Genomic DNA, 22,144 nt, shown 5'->3' on the forward strand with positions numbered 1-22,144 from the left:
GGCAGCTCTGCGACCCTATCCCATCCTGTCTTTACCTGTTCAGTCATGTGTGGACACAGTCTGGGCTAATCTGGAGTCTCAGAGTATCCTGGAAACGGATGGACAAAAAGGTCAGGTTGCACTTTGCAGTCTGAGCCAAAGATTTCGGTGTTTTGTTTTCATGGAGTAAACGGACTGTGCTCTTTTGGGGTTCAATTTTTAGTTTTACTGTAATCACGCTGCATTTGTGAGTGAAGTTACAACTCGTGGATTCTGTAAACACGCCTTTTTTTCTTTTAATTGGAATAATCAGGAGGCTCCCGGGAGGAATTTCATTTCAATTTTGGTGCGTAATTTGTGCTGTTGCTGAGCCGCAGAAGTACTTGTGCCGCCCATCTATTTTCCATTGAAGACCCTATTTTCCTATGGAGTAGGCGAAATCACAGAGAAAGACTTTAAAAGTGCCTGGAACAAACAGGCGGATCTGATGCGCAGATTCTCCGTAGGATGGTAAATGACCGATGGGGAATCATGAACAGCTCTTCTGAACTCGAAGATGGGACTCGGCATAAAAACCAGGTATGTTCACACAACGTACAGTTGCGCTATGGGTTTATGAGGAGTGGTGCATATGTTTGGTGCAGTGTTACCACGCTGAGTTTGGTAATGTGGCTCTCAGGCGAATCTCTGCACCGGAGAGACTGGCTGCAGATGAGCTTTTCCCGACTCCCCAGGCTCTGACACTTCTGTCCCTGTCATGATGTTTAAACCCACCCGCAGATCACACAATCCCAATGTCCGCTTGTTTTTAGCGTGACGCAACGCTTAAATGTGTTTGTTACACTACTTTGGATACTGGTAGATAAACTAAGAATAATTATATGACGGCAGGAGATGACTAGAAGTGGGAAAAGGCGCATTAGATGTTTGCGCATCTCTGACTGCTTTCTTCACCAAACATTCACATTTTCTCTCCGCGTGAACTCGGGCTATACTTGTATTTCGGGAAATTGCATGTGTTGTTTACAGTGTAGAAACATGGCACACAGACGTTCCCCAATAGCCATTAAAGCTCCAGAGCTCTTTAGGCTGTCTCCCGCACGGGTGAATTGAGACAGGAGCGGACGTGCGTTGTGTTGCAGCCAGGCAAAGCTCACTTTGGGGAATAGTCGATGTGTTTTCACAAGGTCAGTGGAGGGTTATTGACAACCCATAAGGGACAGGGCTGCGCTGGAACAAGGAATCGGATTTCGGGGCACTGTTAAATCTTGGCGCCCTTGGAAACACAGAATGCTTTGCCTTTCTCACCGCGTAATGAAGATGGGGATGGATTTAATTATTATGCGGCATCACTGATAAATAATGTAAAGGTGCTGACGTGAAAACTTCATCAGAGCCGCTGTAAAATGATTTGACATAGAAGAAAAGCATATCAGATACTTTATTACATTTTGGGAGATTTAAACTGGTACAATCATAGTTTGCTTTAACAAGAAAATAATTTTACTAATAAAAAAAAACGGTCAGTTAGAATAAAAAGGTTAGAGTAGTGAATACAAATCACTTGATGGGATACACATTTGGCAATCTGCGATATAAACAGGAGCTCACAGCAGACAGTAAGTGCATTCGTGTGCTCTCTGTTCTTCCATGACTCTAAACTCTTAACTAATCGGAAGTACAGACTGTGACATTCAGCAGGCATTTGTTGGAAGGAACTGTGCTTGAGGCACATCTCTTGTAATTGAAGGAGTCTCACACTATGTGATTTCTTGTCTTGTGCTCCTGTTGACTCCATGGCTCAATGTGAATCATTTGTATGCTGCCACTCTAAACTCGGGCTGTTCTATAATATACTATCGTATATTTACATGAGTGTCGTTTAATACAAGGCTGTAGTCATCTTTTCATCTATTACAGTGGTTTTCGTGTAACCTCTGTACTTCTCAGGTGGAGCTGATCGGTGACTAATAGGCTGCTACTGACTGCATGCTCCTTGGCCTCTTTGAATACCACTTAAAGGTCATGTGAATAGCAAATACAAACGCCCTGGGTTTTAACGTCATAATTCTGTGTCCTGTTATACCAAAATCATTATACTGGATAAATTAAAAACATTCTGAACAGAGAAAACAAGGTTAATTAAAGTTTTTCAATGACTGTGCTATTGAAGAAAAAACAGTGGTCTGGTATGTTGAGTGGTAAGCCTGGAGGATGAAAAGGCAAAATAGTTCCTGTAACCCCAACAACTCAGACAGCACCAGGGCATGTTAGATGAGAGGTTGTGGGAAATGGGGATGGGTAATACTGCTATCTGTCCTTCTCCTCCCCTACATCTATCTGTCTCCTTCTACCCTTGTTATTTGCCATCACACACAGAAACACTGAAATACTTTATGTATCTGTGTGTGTGTGTCAGCCTGTCCCTCTGTGATCTTGAGTACTACCATGAAACAGTCATCCTCCAGCCTTGTGCTATTAACCTACTCATTCCAGGCCCAGTGGGTAGAGATCTCTTTTTTTGTTTGTTTTTATATTACAGAGCATGTCTTCATATTCGGTAATCAAGTATATATGAATGGTGTGAGTGTGCTGCCACTTGTGCCCTTTTATAACAGGTGGACATCAGCTACAGTAAAATGAAGATTCAAGTGCAGCTTAAAATTAGCCTTGAAATCTAATTCACTGGGTAAAAAGCAATTGAGGCCATGTCGTCAGATGTGCACTTGTATATCAAACTCAAAACACCTGAAAGAATCAAAATGTCTGCCATCACTTACTGACTTACTACTACAAATGGATGCAACAGTGAAACAATCCACCATATAAACAGCCTGCAATGAAAATGAAAGATAACTGAGTTGCTGTTCACGATTGTTTTATTAGTAGCTGAGGAAAATTAAACCCGAGGGTGCTTTTGTCAAACCGCTCAAGGGATTTTGCTTCTCTACTCTAAGATTGCACATTAAAAAGAAGTGATTCCACACAAGAAACACAAAACAAACCATGTCATGTTGTTCTGTGAAAACTGTTTTTTTTGGGGCGGGTGCTAGCTAGATTTCTTATGGGGTTGCTGCTATATGAGTTTTCATTGGATTATCCCTAAATCAGCCATAAATCGAGTTAGAGCTTGTTTTTTGTATCAATTTAATATTCCACAGACATCATATATCACACCTGTACAGTATACTGTGTATGTGCATATATCTTTTTCCTCTTAATGACATACGGCCTATAGACATAAACACACACACATCGCAGTGTAGTCTAAAAGTCAGTGAGGCCCAGCAGGGTTGCCCATTTGGGTTGGAAGTAATCAATAACACTCAGAGAACTACAATCTTCCCAAAACAGTGAAAGTGGTATGAGTAGTATACCACAGAATACAGCTGTGCCTCGCCAGCTCGCACAATGAAATGCACACACTGAACTAAAGACGGATATACTTTACAGACAATTTGTCAGATTTTTATAGCCCAAGCCTCAACTTAAAAACCTTGGACCAACACAAATCTATCATAGTCAGAAACTAAAATTTATGGCAAATCAAACTACTATAGTTGGGATGTTCATGTATCCTCAACACGTCAGACACAGAACTGTGAAAAGGAGAAAGGTTTTTCTTGACATCACACTTGTGCTACATGTCCACATCTATCAGCAACACGCTCTGCAGCAGTCCAACTTAGAAATCATATCAGGGTTGCATGACAGCATGGTGCACACACACACACACAAGCGCCTTCACCAGTCTTTATCAGTCAGTACTAACACACCACAATAGACCTTTTTTTGACTCATATTTAAATTGTGAGTTGTTTTTTTTTCCTGAAAACTTGCTGACTTGTCTATAGAACAATTACAATATATTAGGTATATGTTAGTTATATTTGCCTAGGCCCATAAGAAGCAAGAAGTCTTTATTACTGCTAGATATTGCTAACATTTCTAATGGCTTTCCAGTCACAGTATAGCAGTGTGTTGCAAGGTGACAATTGTAGCTCTGTACCGTATGTGTGAGAAGGGGGCTGGCTGGGTTTGTGGGTATCCTTGTCGAAGTAATGAACCTGCTGAGCTGGCTGGAGGGTTAGGAGGGAGTGTGGATTGGAGCAGAGCAGAGAGAGTTCCCTGGTTCACTGGGCCTGTGATTTCCCTGTGGGGGGTCCTACTGTGGCAGCAGAGCAACTCTAACAACCTCAAATTCTGTCTCTCCTGCCCCACTCTGGGTAGCATCAGGGAAACACTCGCCAGCAAAAATCTTCAAGCCCCAAAAGTGCTTCATCCATTTGGCACGTCACAAAACTAAACATGCAGCTGGCAGATGCTTTGATATTTACATATTCTGCAGCCAGACAAGTTTAGTGAGTTAAAATTGAGGCATTTAAAACTTTTTTTTAAAAAACTTTTATTTTACTGTATCTTTCACACTGTTCATGTGTGAGTGCCTTCATCTATGCAGAAACCCTATAAGAAGAGTGTGAGGCTGGTTTGAGAGGAGTGCAAGGGTTTTTTGTGTGTATATATGTGTGTGTGTGTGTGTGTGTGTGTGTGTGTGTATGTATAAGAAGTTGACTGTCTCTAAGGAGATACTGGAGAGACGGATCAAATTAGGTCATGTCAGTCTTTGTGTTAGATATGATGAGTTTTAAAGTATATAAAGAGTTTGATATTCATGTGGATCTGTGCATGACTCGCTTTTGTGATCATGTTTTTCTATTAATTCATTGTTCTTTGTGAACAAGGGTATGGAGGTGGGATTACGAGGAGAAAAAAACAACCCCTCACTGTTATTGATTTTACTTTGGTACTACTTTTCATAACATCACCGCCTTTATATTGGCATGTATCATAATAAATCTCAAGGCCTTATTGTGTTTTTCATCTTTCACTGGACATGTTCTCGTCATACAAATACTTTTCTAATTGCTCTCTGCTTCTGACACTTTTTATCATTACAGTATTGTCTTTTGGAACATCTACATACAATATACACTGCTTTAGTATTGTTGACTTGTAGGATCAAAACCTAAGTGGCTCACTAAAGTGTAGGCCTATTGTTAGAATGAAGGTATGAATGTGTGAGAGGAGTATGTGTGTTGGCGGATCAAAGCAGTAATGAGCCATTACTGTCAAGTCTTTACGTAAGTGAAGGGTGCTTTTACATAGAAAGTGGTTTTGTGTCTTAATGGTGCTGCATGTGATTTTGTTTAGGTTTTTGCTTTAGACAGATGAGGCCATTTTGTGTAACGTGCCTGTACAGTAGCCTGGTGTAGCTGGGGCTTTACTAGCCTAAAGTTTATAAATGACGGCAGCTTTCCCATGTGCTTCTGGCCTTGCTCATTCTCTGTCTTTGTTATCTGACCCTCTCTGACTTCAATGTCTTTTTCACATTTTCTGCCCTCCTGTATCTCTTGCTGACATAAAGGAACAGCACATTTCAATATCAGATTTCTGGTGCTGCAAGGTGGACAGGAGGCCTTGGGAGGAAAAGAGGTAGAGGCGATGAAGGACAAGAACAAGGATGAAAGCAGGAGTCGATAAATTCAAAAAATAAAAATAAAAGCTAGAGTAGAGAAACAAAAGAGTAACCGCGAGTAGAGTAAGCAGGACATGGGAGGGTTGGAAAGTATGAATCACAGTAGGTCCTAGATCAGTGTGGAGCAGACAGCAGGCTAGCTGGGGGCACATGTACCTTTACAAGATGACGCAGAAATATTCCAGCTGCTCAAAATCCCACATGCCTCCAACAAAAGATTTCTATCAGATATACAGTACCACACTTTGCTGCTTGAGGAAAGACAATCTTTTTCCACAGTTGACTCTTGGATCAGTTACAAGCCTCATCACAAAAGCCCCAAAGCATCACCAAGGGGCTCACTCACATCCAACAGTTGCAATAGGTATTAATTGTACCTACGTGATTTATGATTCTTGGCAATAGTGTTGATTTTTCTTTAGGTTTTATTGAATGTTTGTGTGTGAGAGTGTGTATGAGACATACATGTTTGTATGTTTGTGTCTGCAAGCATAATCATCACAGTGTTGGTTTCCTTCAGTGTTTTTTTTTTTTGAATGAATGTGAAGAAAGTAAATCTGAGTAGTGAACATTAGGAATGCACCACTGGGCAAGGGTATACTCAGCCTCCCAGAGCATGTATTGACAGATGTGTCAGCAAGCTGACCTGATGGGCAGGGTTTCACAGTAGAAGAGCTGAAAGTGCGAAAGTGTATGAGGGAGAGAGAGAGGGAGAATAGGCATTAGATTTCCATCTGTAGGATTCTGCCCCTTTTGTGCGTGTGTGTGTGTGTGTGTGTGTGTGTGTGCGCGTGTGTGTGTCATACCTATTCAGAAAGAGTCATGAAGGTGAAAAAAAAACACTCAAAAACAACACTCAAATGGAAAGATAAATGTGTAACCCCCCACCGCCCTCCATCCTCCCCCACACACTCTTTTACTCTAGAAGACTGTAATGTTGCCATTCTGCAATGTATCATTTAAATCCCTTTTAAATCATAGTTAAAAATGCATTGGAAATCACCTGTGACAGGCAGATGACACGTGCACAGATGGACGGAAAAGAGTAGGGTGGAAATGAGGTAGAGTAGTAAAGTGAGGGATGAGAGAGAGAGACACGTGTTACAGAGTCCAGTCATCTTGATGGACAACTAGCCAGGCCCATTCCACTGACAGATTGGATGCTATCTCCATATCTGCAGTGAGAAGTGTCCAATTTCCTCTTGGTGATTTCAATCTAAGAGTTAAAGAGCTCCGTTCATGGGACACTAGATCCTTGATCAAATAGAGATGTGGGCCTGCTTTTAAGGGAATATACTTCCCACAACATAATGGATTTTTTTTTTTTTTTTTTTTTTGTTCCCTGGTCATCATTAATCAATGCTTGCAAATACTGATTCATGCCAGCTTGCAAGCACAACAAATCACACACACACGAGTGAGGTTCCCTTTAGTGATGTGTTGCATGTCTATGTATGCAGACTGAACAGTAAATAACAAGGGAATTAATTAGAATCTGAAAATCCAGTTAATAATTTATGATAAATGACAAAGTTTAATCAAGCAATCAATCTACTCTGACCACTGGATCTGGAGCAGAAAAATATCACAGAACAGAGGGAGGAGGAAGATAATTCAGTTTTTAACTCAGTATAAACCACTTAAATGAGCAGTCGCACTGAAAATTGCAGGAATACAGAGAATGACTGACACTGCATTTCAGTTGGTTGTTAAAATAGTGATGTTGGTGTGTGGCATCTGTTTCACTCCTAGCATACAGAAAGCCTTTTTATCTTGGTGTTAAAGTGCCTGTGATTGAGCAGTGCTGCGCTCTAGCACTCATACTTGGTAGTCTTTCCAAAATCACATTATTGGTTCTTCTTTGAGCCAAATGGAATAATTTCCACAGCAAACTGGCTTCATATATTTACCTGCTAATGACTTGTTTAAGCTAACAGAGGAAACAACAATAGCATCACTATGTGCCAGGCACCATCAGGGGTCTCAAGGTTAATATCAATAGTACCAGATGGAAAGGATGAAGCCTGAGGTATCCTTGTTTTCCATATCTAGAAATATTCTTGTCCTGTGAATTAGATGAAAAAAAGAATGATAGCCTCTTAATGTTCAGTGAAATGTGTCAGAGTCATTATCACAAATATAATAAAAAATTTTGGGGACATGCAGTATGTTTTTAACATGCCAAACATATTATTATGCAATCCTGGAAAAAAATCTAATCCCCTCCTTTATACAGTAAATGTAGTTCGAGTGTGTTATATGAGGGTCATTCTGATCACAAGTAATAAAGTAATAAAGGCTTTCTTCATTATGATTCCCACAATCCTGAAAATACTCCACCGAAACATTAAAACTAAACTTTATGGTGCTGAGCAGGAGAAAAGATGTGTGTGTGTGTGTGTGTGTGTGTGTGTGTTGGGAGGATGAGAAAAGCAGCATTAGGATTGTGGATAGTTTTAAGAAAAAAAAAAAGAATAAAAATATACCAAACTAGACAGAGAAGGAGGCACGAAGAGATGCAGAGATGTATTTATTGCAGCTACCGTATGAAACAGTTGTGACAAACTAAGCTAATACACTATATTAACAGACTTATTCACCAACATCCATTATTTATTCATCATCAAAAATTCAATCTGGTAGACTGTGTGCCATTATTCAGATGTGCTGGGGGAAAGTGGCACATTTGAATAAATGAGGAATTGTAGGGCTCACTCCCATGGCTTGTTGTTATTCTAAAACCCTCCCTTTAAATGATTCAAACTTTAAATCAATCAAAAAATGTAGGAGAAGAACTGATGTTAGAAAAAAATCCCCTTCTGAGCTCACATAGCTGGAATTCATTATATTTTTGGGAAGAAATCTTTTATTTTTGTTCCTGACCCATTTAAAAAAAAAATCTGACTTATCAAAACTGTTGGTAGTGCCTCAGTCTCAAGCATTTTGCTTGTGGTTTTCATTAGCAGAAAAGGAAAACGTTATGTTTCCAGCATGTTTCAACTTGCAACTCATTTTAGGGCAGTTTCTGACCCGATTCTGCAGTAAATAAGCTGATGTTTACTATTTTGGGGTTGTCTTGTTTCCTGTGATGAAATTCTGCACCTCTTTGCAATACCTAAATCCGAATGAGACTGGATATAGACATGTAGAATATTGCAGACAGGTAGTTTCTGCTGATGATGTGGAACTTGGCCACATGGATAACAGGACAAACAGCATTCCTCAAAAATACAAAAATAAATTGATGGATTTATTTGACATCTGAAACTCTAAATGAACCTCTTACTAGGTACTTTCTCTAATCCTCCCATTAGTGTGAATCAAACACATGTAAACTGCATCAGCATGTTACGCCAATGGAACTTGACAAAATATCAGATAACTGTTTGACTTTATACACAAAAATGATATGGGTAGATTAGGTAAAGTATCATGGGTTGTGTTAATGCCATCCCAACCTCCTCCCCACTGTGGCTGAAGTGGAGTATTATGATGTCTTTAAACACCATCGATGGCACAGCTTAACATTTTTTATTGTTAAATGCCAGCACAGCGATCCTTACTGACATTTAGTCAGCTCTGAGCTGATGCATTGAGGAGATAATATTATTCAGATGGATATAATACCCATACAGGAAACTGTTTAAATTGTTTCTGGGCTTTTAATGTTTGGATCAAATTGTGTAAGAGTTGTTTATTAAATATACTGAAACTGTTGGGGCCTTGGTTGTACTGTCGGAGTACATGATTGCAGGTGATCTGTTATTTTATCCAAGGACTTGGCCACCATCCTGCCCAAACACTGCAGCATTTAGTCACTTGTGCTGCAATTGGATCTGTGCAGAAGGACACAGTCCAATAAATTAGAAATGGTCCAAAAACAGAATCTTAAATCTCTGTTTAGAAAACATTATCTGGCCATTAATTGAAGACCACCTTTGTGCTCTCTTGTAAGCGTCTTGCTGTCAACAATCTTGAACCTTCTGTCTAACTTTTGACGTTTTTAAGCCTAGTCTCTTTAGGGGGAGGGGGCCTATAAGCAAGAGGGTCAAGTGTAGTGGCTTATCATTTTATAGAACTGAAGCACAGCATGTTCGCTTCAAGTATTTCTTTTTCAATCATACATACTTGTTTTGGACAGTCTTGTTCAATGGATCAGATTGAATTTGAAGCAGCTCCATGAAGTCTTTTCTAAGATATTTTTCAGTGAATTTATTTATATATATATATATATATATATATATATATATATATATACACAATATAAAATGAAGTATGGGAAACAGAAGAGTGTCGGTAAGCACACACAACTGATTCACATGGCGTTAGAAGCAGTTTTTGAGGATGATGTCAGTTGATGTCTCCCACTGACCAAAAATTTGAAATTACCATGTTTTGCTCCACACAACAGGTGAAAAACATACTTCTAGTTCTTTATGGGTATTGTTATCATACAGTTTAAAGTCAGTCATTGGAATATGAATAAAACATAGCATGCAAGGCAGTGGAAATTCTCATTCATTATTAGGAATAATTCATGCTATTTTAGCCGCAGTCATCATCTATTCTCATTCTGTGCATTTTTCTGCTGGTCAGAAATGATGTAAAATAGTGTGGATGAAATGTGAATGAACAATGAAATCAACAGGTAAAATATAACTTAACCTTTTTTCTACATGATAGACCACACCTCACTTTCATTTTTAACTTTGTAAATCTTACATGAACATTTTCTAGCTACACTACCAGATAATTACATACTTGTAGTTCCCTGATAGTCTGGTATTGTATAAGCTCTTATACAGCCTGTCAGCACTGCACAGTGTCTCAGCCATTTGCCTGCCACCTTTAGTCAAATCTTCTTTTCAGATGCAATGACTAATAGATGAAGTTTGCAAGAGATGGGGATAGACTACAGTGAGTGTGAGAGAACTTATTTGAGGAAAGAAAAAAAAAAAGTCTGGAGACCAGAGATTTTAAAGACAAGTAAGGCTTGGAGAAACACAGAGAAGATTGAATTTGTGAGTAGACGGAAACAGTAATTGTCAGATAATCACTGACAAATTGTTCTTCAGTGTTTGGTTCATACAGGGCGCTTCTTTATTTCTCCATGCATGTTAAACTTATGCACACTCTCTCTATCTCTCTCTCTATGCCTCTCCCACTTTGGGGAATGGAAAGGAGGCTTCACACAGGCTTCTATAATGTGTTAACATAAGAAATAAATCAGACTCGCACTTTTTCTACAGCCCCTCAGCTCATATTGATTTATTGCAAATGTGTTGGAGATGAACAGAAAAACTCTTTAGCACTGTGGGGCAGGGTAGTCAAGGGCAGTACATGTAGCAGGGAAGGATGGCAGGAAAGATGACATGTTGGGATTGAGAGGTGAGTGGGAGGAGCAAGCGAAGAGAAGGGATGTTGTTCTGCTGATCCTTGTTTTGATAGGCTGACTTTGTTCACCTCAGGGTCAACACACTGTCTGTCATCAGTCAGTCAGGTAGAAGAAAATGATGATAATGTAGTTTAGATTTTAGATGGCTGTGGTGTTTTTGCTATGTGCTTTGGTTTTCCAGTATGTGTACCATGACAGCTGCTGTCATCCTGTAGATGGATGGGTCAAGGGTCACAGAGATTGTGGTGGGATAGATTCCCATCAGACACCACCAATACACAAACCTGACAAACCTATAGACAACTGCACAAGAGTATAACATTGTGGTATTCTGTAATGATATTACACTTACACTATTTGTTTTATAGAACATGAGTCATGTTTGTGTCATAACACACTTAAAACTTTGACTTTACTCAACTTTTGCCATTTTTCAAATGTTCCCCTGATTCATTGTTATCACTTTTTTTTAAATGTCTACTGTTTCCTACAATAAATCATTACCATATTAAATTTGTAAATTGTACCTAATGTGTTCTGTAATGGCTTTTTGACTGCTGTCACAGATTTGAGTCACTTTCAATCTTGACATTTTTTTAAACTCAGAACAAATTATCTTGCTGTTGCCACTCAATTATGACTCAGAGCAGTTTCATATTTCATGCTCACACATCTTGGGGGTTTGGGAGGTGGGGTATCTTGAGGGATGGCTCACCAATAAATTTTGTTTCTTATTTTATACATTTCAAGAGTGAAAGGCTTGTTTATCCGTTTTGGAGAAGCTGACTGTCGTAGGGGGAGGCAGAGTAAGTAAGAGCTCAATAGTAGCTTGGTGTATTTATATCATGGGTATACACTTAGGAGACACCAAAGGAGACTGATGGAGATGAGGATTGAAGTGGATTACAGAGATAGGACAGCACTATGGAGAAAATTAAATTTTATGTTTATATTAAGCTTTCATAAAATACACAGGCAAGAATACATATGTCTGTCAGTGGCCACATGCAGCTCAGCTCAGCAGAGCAGAGTTGTCTGCAGGGACTGTGAGGCTGATTGAAAGGGTTAAAGAGGAGATTAAAGTGATAATGTACATCTTTAATCCCCAGCACTATAAGAGGGCAAAGAGGTGACACTGTCTCCAACCGCACAGAGCTGGACACGAAGTGGGTGCATCATTGGCCATCAGGGTCAGCTGTCGCCATGGCAACAGATTATTCAGAATAATTATCTGCCATGTGTGCCTTGTCACAATTAGAAGTTGGTAGTGATCTGGGCTGTGGGTCAAACGCTGATCAGAATATTATGGGGTGGATGAGAACATAACCCGCTACACCATTTATTAGAATAGGTTCAGCTTGTTTATCGCGTCTGTCACATCAGTCAGTCACCCTGCACTCCACTTCAAGCAGATATTCTTAGAGATCTAATGTTACCAGCTACATCACTTTGTTGCAGTGGCTTACTCTAAATGTCACTGCATACTGTGCGCATTGAGCTTTCAATAACCTTTTTTTTTTTTTTCAATAATAGATCTTACAAAATGAAAATCTGGAAATGAATAAAATGGATTTTGATTTCAATCAGAACACTAAGCTTCTTGAATCGACTTTTTTGGCTGAGTAGCTAGGAAAGGAAATGACTGTGAGGAGAGTGCGTAAATGTGATCTGACAGAGAGCCATGGAAAAAAAAAAAATAAAAGGAAAAAGCAAATAAAGAAAAACCTTTGTAGTTGGTTCTGATGACCAAGCCTTCCATTAGGAGTCCAGACATTTTAACTCATCACTGCAGTTCTCCCACAGGAATTATACAGAGAATGCTTCATTTCCCATAAAGCTGTGTTCACACTAGTACCCTGGGAAAAGCAGCAACAAGGTGCAAAGTGGTTTATCCATTATAGTGGATCATTTATTCTGTCACTTTGGCCCATGTGAGAAAAGTTATTTGGAATGAGATACCTCTCTATGCTGTTTACTGCCCTGTAAAGCAGAAATGGCAAAATCACTGTTCAATTAATATCGATAAGTTATTCATCCAAATAGTACAGTTAATCAGTATTAGTCTTAGTTAAATCAGATATTGTATTTTTTTTTTTTTTTTTTTGCCATCTAAGCTTATTTCTCACTAATTTCTTACTTTTGTCTCTTTTTCATAGTGTAGACACATGGCACATGCTGCAGTCTGCAATAAAACTTCAAGTCACCCGTGGCAATCTTAATTCAGACCGAGTCTCTCCATCTAATTGTGGGTTTGGTAGGAAACAGTTTGAGGAACCCTGGGGAAGTGTGAAATGTGACAGTGGCTTAAGCAGTTTTAAAAACACTAACAATACCTCAGGCTTATTACTGCAAGCTGTCAGATTGTGTGAGATACGCAGTGACACTGCTTTCCTCTGATCAAATTTGTCACATCATGCCAGGCAGGATCACAGTGAGCAGGGACTGCCAACACTTTTAGGGAAGAGCCTGGATGTGTTCAGACAGGCCACTTACATTTAAGCACCAATTAAGCCCCATGCACTACTTACATCTGTGGTCTATTAGATTGTCACCCATCACTATTAGGAGATAGTCAGAGCCCTCTGGCATTCTGGGAAAATAATTACATTCTTTCTGCGTCATAATTACTGCCTTGAAAGTGTCTCTTTCGAACACTAACAAAGCAGGCTCTTATTCCTCTGTCTCTCCATTCCTCTCTCCCCAAGCTCTGCCTTTCTCATCTCTTGTCTGTTGTCTCTCTAGACACTAATGAAGTGGTTTAATCTGGTAACTCCAGAGGAATAGTCAGCAGAGGACTGCATTAATTAAGATCTTGTGTGTATTTATTTTAAAGCTCCCACTTTTTTAGAATGGACCTACCTTACAAAGATGTTTGCGATTATCACTTACGGTTTGTTTATGACGTAGAATAAGCAGACTCTAAGGATTTGCATCGTTTTTGAGGAATTGTTTATTCAATTAGTCAACATGTAACTAAAGCAATGTTGATTCTACATTGATTTTCCGTTTGTAATGTTTCTCAACTCTAAGAATCCATAAAAATCAAATCTGTCACCGTCTAATATTGATTAATCTTGTTAAGGGCTCACATTAAGATTCATGTTGCTTAGCTCATGATATTTTGGGATTAGCAAATGCATTGCATTTACTCTAATTTATGAACCTACACTTTGACAGGTTAATATGAAAAACCTGTCAGACATGAAGTGAATTTAAGTTATAATATAATTGCAGTTGGGTAAACAGTCAATAACTTGTCTGTTATTTTCAGAGTGTGACTGATGTTTAGCACCTGCTAAACACACCTTACTGGTCTGTTTATGCAGTCACTCTGGTTTGATTTAGTCCTTGCCTTCTTCAGGGTGTTCATTTGGATTACATTTTTTTACATTGCCTCTGCTGCATCCAAAAATGACAGCAATGGCAGGTCCTTTTACAAACAGCCAGTGAGAAAGCCACTGCAACTGTTTTTATATTCACCAGCTCCTGACTCCCAAGGATTCACACTGTTGAATTTAGATCTTGGTCTAAATTGGTATCTTGGTACCTCCATTTTATATCTGTCTTATAAGTTTCTTTTATTTCACCAGCAAAAACTGCCACAGTTCTTTACTTATTTGGAGAATAGTGTTTAAAAAAAACATATGGTGTTTTATGCTATAGGTTGCAGTGCTGATTGTATTACCCCTTCCTGTAATTGTTAACAGATTTTCAAAACATGCTACATAAATAGCTTCTGGTCAGTAGAAAGAATTACAAAATATGTTTGCATAATATCTTGATAATACAACTGCATTAAATTGCAGCGTTGGAACAACCAATGTTGAGAAAACATGAAGCTTGTCTATATCTGATTTTTTTTATTTATTTAATTTTTTTCTAGCTCACAATACATTCTACATCTACTTCTTGGCAACTGTATAATAAAAGGGACAGGGTCAGGATAACACCAAATTTGACAGCTACATTAGTTAGATGCACCTTTACTTAGTTTGGAAAAAACATTCAACTTGTATGTAGTATGTGTATTTCTCTGGCACTTAATTTCACACTAGGTTATCTGTCTTTTCATCGTTTCAAAACTCAGGCTTTAGTCACACTTGGGCTGTAACTGTCTAATTCTGAGCAAGTTGCATGATTTCCCTGTGCCCTGTTTATGACTCCACCTCTTGAAAAGGCAGTGATCAAAACGCCACACTCGGCATCAAGAGGCCCCTTCATTGTGTTTGCAAATCCCCATCCTACACTTTTTAGTGCATTCATTGACTGTTGCTTCTGATGGGTTGTTTTGCAAAGAAATTTAGAATGCTTCCATTAACTGAATGCCCTTTTGAGAAAATTGCTTTTGTATTTACAAGTAGTGTCACTACATAGTAGCACCATACTGACTATATTTGTAACTGCTAACTAGACTCCAGTACGAAACAAAACTGTCACAGCCAATTTTAAAGATAGGAAGGAAAGGAGAAACATTTTCTACTGACTTTAATAAACAAAACCTTGTTAGAGGGTTTTTACTCTGATGTGTGGTGAGTGAGTGTAAATTTGTTATTTTATTTCTTCATTTTCAGTTTCCAGCTCCATCTTTCTCACAAAAGGTAGCATCAAGAGGTGAGATATTGCACTTGATAAAAGGAAATGTTTTGTTAGTTTATGATAGCACAACGTGGGTGTGTGATAAAGTTAGGTTTATGCAGAAAGCCATGACCTTAGATGACCACTGTCCACTGCAGCATGACCTCCCCTCAGGAAGAGAGTGAACACACAGCACTTACCACCCGATAGCACTCAACTAACACATCCTTTAGTCAAGCTGCGCCTCACACACACACACACACACACACCCATACACATACATGTAGTGTTACTTAATTGTACTGTGCACTCACTCGGACTCACACACACCTACAAACAGTAAAGTAAACAGGAAAGGAGCAAACACCATATTCGTCTCACACCATCAGGATCAAAATCTGGTCTCTATCAAGATCAAAGTAAATTAAACTTATGAAGATGTATGGTATCCCCTGTGTTTAAACACAGTCGCAGACAGACATAGATGTAGATAAAAAGATAGATGGAGATGCAGAGACACAGATTTATAGATATAGAAATATACACAGACACACACATACACCCATAATGCTAGTCTGATGTGGTACATGAGTTACAACTATAAGTCATTTGCAAGATAGCTGTACCATGAAGTGTAGACACAAATATCCATGACATATATGTATTATTTATGAGCATGGTTTGGTAGAGTTTGCATGTAGAGATGTATGCAAATGTGTACATTAACGAGAGGCAACTCTTCATTTCTGCTATTTAGAAGAAGTGTCTGCCTTCTCATCACACTGCTGTTAAAATAGCAAGGCTTTTTGGTGCAGATGCATCTTGTCTTTTAATGGTGTGTGTGTATGTGTGCAGGGCATAAAGGGATATGTGAATGTGTTTGTGTATCTAGATATGTGCAGATCTTATGCTTGTGTGTTTGTGCTGGTACACGTGCACTTAACTGTGCCTGCAACTGCAATCAAGACTGTAAGTGGTCTGCAATTTTAAAAAGAGAAATTGAAGTGGGGACTGTAAAGGAGGTAGGAAGAGATGTAAGGCTGTGAATTTAAGATATGACGAGTCCTTGATGAGAATAATTTTGATTATTCCCGACAAAGGTGATGCAAATAGTATCATAATCACCTACTTTCTATTTCATGTAACACTGAGTGTATCACTTTATAAAAGATATCTATGTTGATGTTTGTTGAAGCAGCAACAGCAAGTGGCCATTCTGTTCTTAAGGACTCACAGTATAACAAGAACTTTTACTGTCACAGAAGCACTGCATTTGCATTTATAAGCCCCCATTAGAATACATTCCTTCTGGATGTGTATGTTTTTGTGCCCATGTGACTGAGTCTTATGTTTTTGGCATTTTAAGCAGTCATTTTCAAATCTTCTTTGCTTTGCCCACATCTTGCACATGAAAGTTTAATTTAAAGTCAAGACAAGTCAAGTTTATTTGTATAGCCCAGTATCAGATTCGATATCTCAGTGGACGTTATGCAAGCCCACAGCAGCAAGATTTCCTGACTGTTCAAGTTCTCTAACAGGGCAAAGGAAAACCTCCACAAAAAAATGAGAGGAATAAGAAAAATGGACAACGGAAATTCAGTGTAATCTCAAGGCTATTTCTCCTCAGCTCTGATAAATTAACATTATTAGATAAGGGAACATAAGCAAGAGCAGTCTCAGATCATCTTTGTTCTAAGAGAAGAGAGGTAACAACAAGCCATAACACCCATACGAAATTGAAAGCCCTCTTCCAATCTTGCCGTTTCACTTCACGCTCGCAAAGCAGCCATTCTGACCTCACAGTGATTGTGTGCTTTAGAATAACGGGTGTGGTAATATGTTTTTGCATTCCACTGTGTGTGTGCATCTCAGGGACAGTAGGTGACAGACTCACTCCCTGTGTGTGTCCGATTGCAGTGCGAGCTCCAAGGACAAGCAGTGGAGGGTAGAACGGGTGATTTGTCTCTTAGGATGGAGCTCATCTTCCTGGTCTCCCACATGCCTCTCCTCTCTCTTCTTTCTCTGCATGCTGTTTTATTTTGAAGGTGAAGAGCATTTTACTCAGTGTTTGCATACTTTCAGCACAAGCAGTTCTCTGTGTGTCACGAATTTCTACAGTTTATGTAGTGAGAAACACAATCCAGGAGATCTTCACTTATTCAGTGGAGGTGAGGACGTAGCATGAATACAGTGCCATATTTTTAAACGTTTCATTTCAAACAATGAAAAATCCTGCACTCAGAACAGTACCTTTAGTTTTCAATGAAAGGTAGCAAAGATCAACTCCCTCAATGCATTTTTGTCAAGAGTAGGTCTCTTAACTGTGGCAAGTTTAAGTGTGTTTGTCTTCTTTTGGCAAGGGGGCAGTCCTATTAAAGTGTGCTGAAATACCAAATCTCTGAGGAGATGCCATTATACAATATCTCATTATCTAACGTACTTTTAATATTATAACCAGTTAAGAGCAGTGTCTCTCCTAGTGCCCTGTTTAATCGCTATTTGTGTGCCAGTGGCCACGTAATCCAAAAAAAGTCTCCAGCAATATCATCAGCCATCAGTTGCACTGGGAATAGAACCTTTGAAATCTGTAAAATCTGCTGCACTTTCTATCACATGCACAATGGCAGTGTCCTCGAAATCCTGGCGCAAGTCTCTGTGATCTGCAGAACAGAATATAGATGCTGGCAAAGTGAACACCTCTCTCACCATATTCAGTGGGCCCATGCAACATCCTCCTCTATGCCACTGTTATTGGAATTTCTGTTTATTTTATGAAGGAGGTGGCACAGGCTTATAGTTTTGTTTAAACCTTTTGGTTAAGGGAGTACTGTGATCATGGGTAATTGATAGAAAGGGTAATGGTGGCCATTACTAGAGTTAGCTTTTCTCCTAAACGTTATGATGTAGGCTCATTATACTGTATCAAAATACCTTCCAAAGTGAAAACTTACTAAGTTATCCTTTTTTTTTTAAATACAAAGGACCTCACAGGTTTACATCAACTCTCCAGTGTGTGTTACACGAATACACTACCAGAGAAGGTAATGCCTCCAATGGCATACTGTGAATTTTGAAATGTTTTGTAATTTATCTGAATGGCTTCTTTCTTTCTAATAAGAGGGTGTAAGTCCTAAGCATGTTTTCTCGACAAATGTCACAGCTCTCTTCATTTATTTATTCACTCTTAGCACTTCTGTTTGTTTTGGTGTAATCTGATGGCACAGTAGTGTTTACAGACATTACTCACTTAAGATAATCTTCTATATAAAACAGTGATGAACTGTGGAAGGGCCCTCATACTTATAACACAGTGTCATGGTGCTATTTATTCGGCATCATACACCACCTTTTTTACTTCCTTTTCAACATTCTGCCAGTCTTACTCCCCTCATTTAGCAGTCTGCAAGTCCTGTTAAATGATTAGTAAGCCCACAAGTGAATATATGCAAAGCCTCTTCCACTCCATCGGATTAGTGAGCAGCAGGCTTAAACACACCTTGCTAAATTCCCTGTCACATTCACACACTCAAACATACAGGTATTCAATGAATATATATATACCAAGAACAACACATGTAAACAGTCCAAATATTCTTAAGTAGTGCTGGGTTTTATGTCCACATGTGAATGCATGCAAACATGTAGGTATGCTCATTCAAAAAGAGCACACGTATACATCAAGAGAAATCATAGCCCTCCCTGTCTTTGAAGACGTGCCTTGTCAGATAGGATTCTGCATGTAAGGTCCAACCAATAAAAAGACCAAATATTCTATTATGTGTAAATCCTCTCCATTGGTGGAGCTTGTGGAGTCAGATTAGAACTAGACAAACACTGTTAAGCAGTCATGCCCACACCGGGACCACTGCCAACAAGAAGCCCCACAGATATTGTTGTGTCACTGTGTGTGTGTGTGTGTGTGTGTGTGTGTGTGTGTGTGTGTGTGTGTGTGTGTGCGTGTGTGTGTGTGTGTGTGTGTGTGTGCGTGCGTGCGTGCGTGCGTGCGTGCGTGCGTGCGTGCGTGTGTGTGTGTGTGTGTGTGTGTGTGTGTGTGTGTGTGTGTGTGCATGCTTGTGTGCACAGACAGAAAAGAACCCCAATGTGAGCATTAGCAGGCAGGGGGATGAACAAACTAAAGCCCTGATACTGGTGCTCAGTGTAATGGGAAGGCAGTGTGTCAGTAATCTCAACCTTTGTTCTCTGTGTGTGTTTATATTTCTTAGCCCTCCTGTAATGAAGCAGCCTTCTGCAACAGTATAAAAGCAGGCACCTATTTTTTATTAGAATTGTATTTCTTCAAGACATACAAAATAATTCCAATTTACATTATTGTGTAGGTGATTTGTTTGTTTGTTTAGCAGCATCACTGTGGAGTCTGTTTATTTAGTAATGGCAGCTCTGTAGCCCCTCTGTGTCCTGAAAGCGCAGACAGCTGCAATGTTTTAGACAGAACAGACATAGATTTCTATTACTGACCCTAAGGCTGCTCATTAGCATTCAGCACACCTCTCCTAAATCTCCCCTAGCTCTTTCCCACCCCCTCCACCTCCATACTTTCTTCTTTTTTGCTGCTGTTTTTTTTTTCTACTCATTGCTATCTTATATGTTTTCAGAGAAAGCTTAGAGCTAAGACTTAACCTACTGGTCAATAATCATAACAATGACTGTATGAGCTGCATATAGAGCAATTCACACTCACTGACAAACATACACAAAGGCAATCCTGGTTACACATGACTGTACATTGTGAAAGGGGTTGCTCATACTAAATCAGGGAGGACAATGATCTAACTCTTTAGGTACAGGGAGCTTTTAAGTCTCTTTATAGTCTTATTTTCTGTTGAAACCCCTGCAATTACTTTGTGACTGCATCTGAGCTGCTCTCATTAGCCCCCCATAGGCAGCATTAAGGAAAAAAAAAAAGAAAAGCTCTGATAAACTCATTGTATACTACCTGCCAGCACTGCAGTCACTTCACTGTGTGAAGAAAACTGAGCAATTAGGAACTAAAGAGCCAGGTTTCATTCTCAGGAGTTCTTGGAGGCCACAGAGCGAATATTGACCCTTTGAATTGTGATTTCTTTTGTCAAATGGACTGAAAGAGATGTCACTAAGTGAATGCTAAAGTTGCATTATGTCTACTGAATGATAACGTAGGAAATTGTTAGTCAAACCAGTCTGACAAAGTGAGCTTGTTTTGTTACACTTCTGCAGATGTTATTAAAACATACATGTCATATAACAAGTGTGAAGAGCATACTCAGTCTCAGTCATGTACATAATGAAACTATGCTCAGATGGAGAATGCATTATGATGCATTAATTGCTAATGTTTGCTGCATCCATTCTTAAGTAAGCAGTTGTGTGTGTGTGTGTGTGTGTGTGTGCGTGTGTGTGCACGCGCGTGTGTGTGTGCGTGTGTGTGTGTGCTTTTGTGTTGGTGTTATTGTCCCAGGCTAATTGAGCAATTCCACAGTGGGAGCAGTGGTGTTTAAGGTCACAAAATGACGTGCTCTCCTAGAGCAGTTAGAAAGCCCCCATTTTCATAATTACTCTGCTTTTATCTGTGCAGCAGAGTACTCCCAGACAAATGCCCAAGCACCAAAATGCACATATACTGAAACACATTAATGCTTGCTTCTACACACATGCTGTATCTGCTGACATTCAGTGAAAAAGTGTTATTCTTTTTTTTTTTTTTTGGAGTGAAACGAAATTCTGTGTACTGGGGATTTGCAAAGCTGTCTCTGGGAAGACACATTGAGCCTGTCATAAACTATTGAATTCAGTGATACCTTTGAGATGTACAGATGCTTGTTCAGATCTGTCTATGTCATTGTGCAGTTCTGTGTGTAGGTGGCTGTAGTTTATCAGCGCCAACACAATTCATCTATTAACAATGATCCAATATGTATTTATGTGTTCTAGTGTGTGTGTGTGTATGTGTTTGTGTGCATGTGCTTGCATGCTTGATTGCACATGTGACAACAAACGCCAACACTGGTGGCCTTGTCTGTTTGTCTCATGCAGACGTTCTGTGAGTGTGTACCCAGCTCCTCCCAACTCAAACATCGCTGGTCAGACTCAGAAGCTGCCAGGGAGACTCCAGCCAAGGTAAGGCATTGTCATCACAATGTGTACATCCACATGCAGGCAAATATGCATGCACATACACACCAAAACACACTGTTATTTCATTGTTCTTTTTTTAATTACATTATCCTTTATTGCAATGTACCATACTACTAAAATATGGTAAAACTAATTTCAGCTTATTAACAGTTTATTTTAAAAAATATGACATTGCAACATATTTCATCACTTAAACAGCAAATTTTTTTCCCCATTAATCACATATTCTATAAAGTGAGAGCAATTAGTGGAAAATGGCCATTACATTTCCTATGAAGATGTCTTCAAATGACTTTTGGTTACAAGCCCCCAAATAATTCAGTTTAGTATCAAATGAAAACCAGGATGGAAGTTATCCAAACTAGTAAAATTCATTTTTAAACAGTATTAATTCTCTTTATTGCTTCATTTATATCCTACTCTTGTATATATATATATATATATATATATATATATGTATATCCCACCACCTTTCTTTTTGTAAAAACAGGGGCACACTGTGAATACTTTACTTGTTCACCTGCGGA

General features: G+C 39.2%; 1 protein-coding gene across 2 annotated transcripts in view; it reads left to right on the plus strand.

The window, feature by feature from the left end:
* Positions 1-486: 486 nt before the first annotated feature.
* fibcd1b (fibrinogen C domain containing 1b) overlaps positions 487-22,144 on the plus strand; it is a 74,827-nt gene continuing 53,169 nt past the window's right edge. The window contains exons 1-2 of one of the 2 annotated variants that reach the window (XM_026297900.1): positions 487-558; positions 21,516-21,599. In XM_026297900.1, coding sequence (XP_026153685.1) covers positions 487-558; positions 21,516-21,599 — 156 coding nt within the window. The remainder of the gene's footprint in view (positions 559-21,515; positions 21,600-22,144) is intronic. The other variant, XM_033325482.1, reaches the window with a different exon arrangement.

The sequence above is a fragment of the Mastacembelus armatus genome, chromosome 12 (genome assembly GCF_900324485.2).
Source record: "Mastacembelus armatus chromosome 12, fMasArm1.2, whole genome shotgun sequence".
In the NCBI taxonomy this organism is placed as follows: domain Eukaryota; kingdom Metazoa; phylum Chordata; class Actinopteri; order Synbranchiformes; family Mastacembelidae; genus Mastacembelus; species Mastacembelus armatus.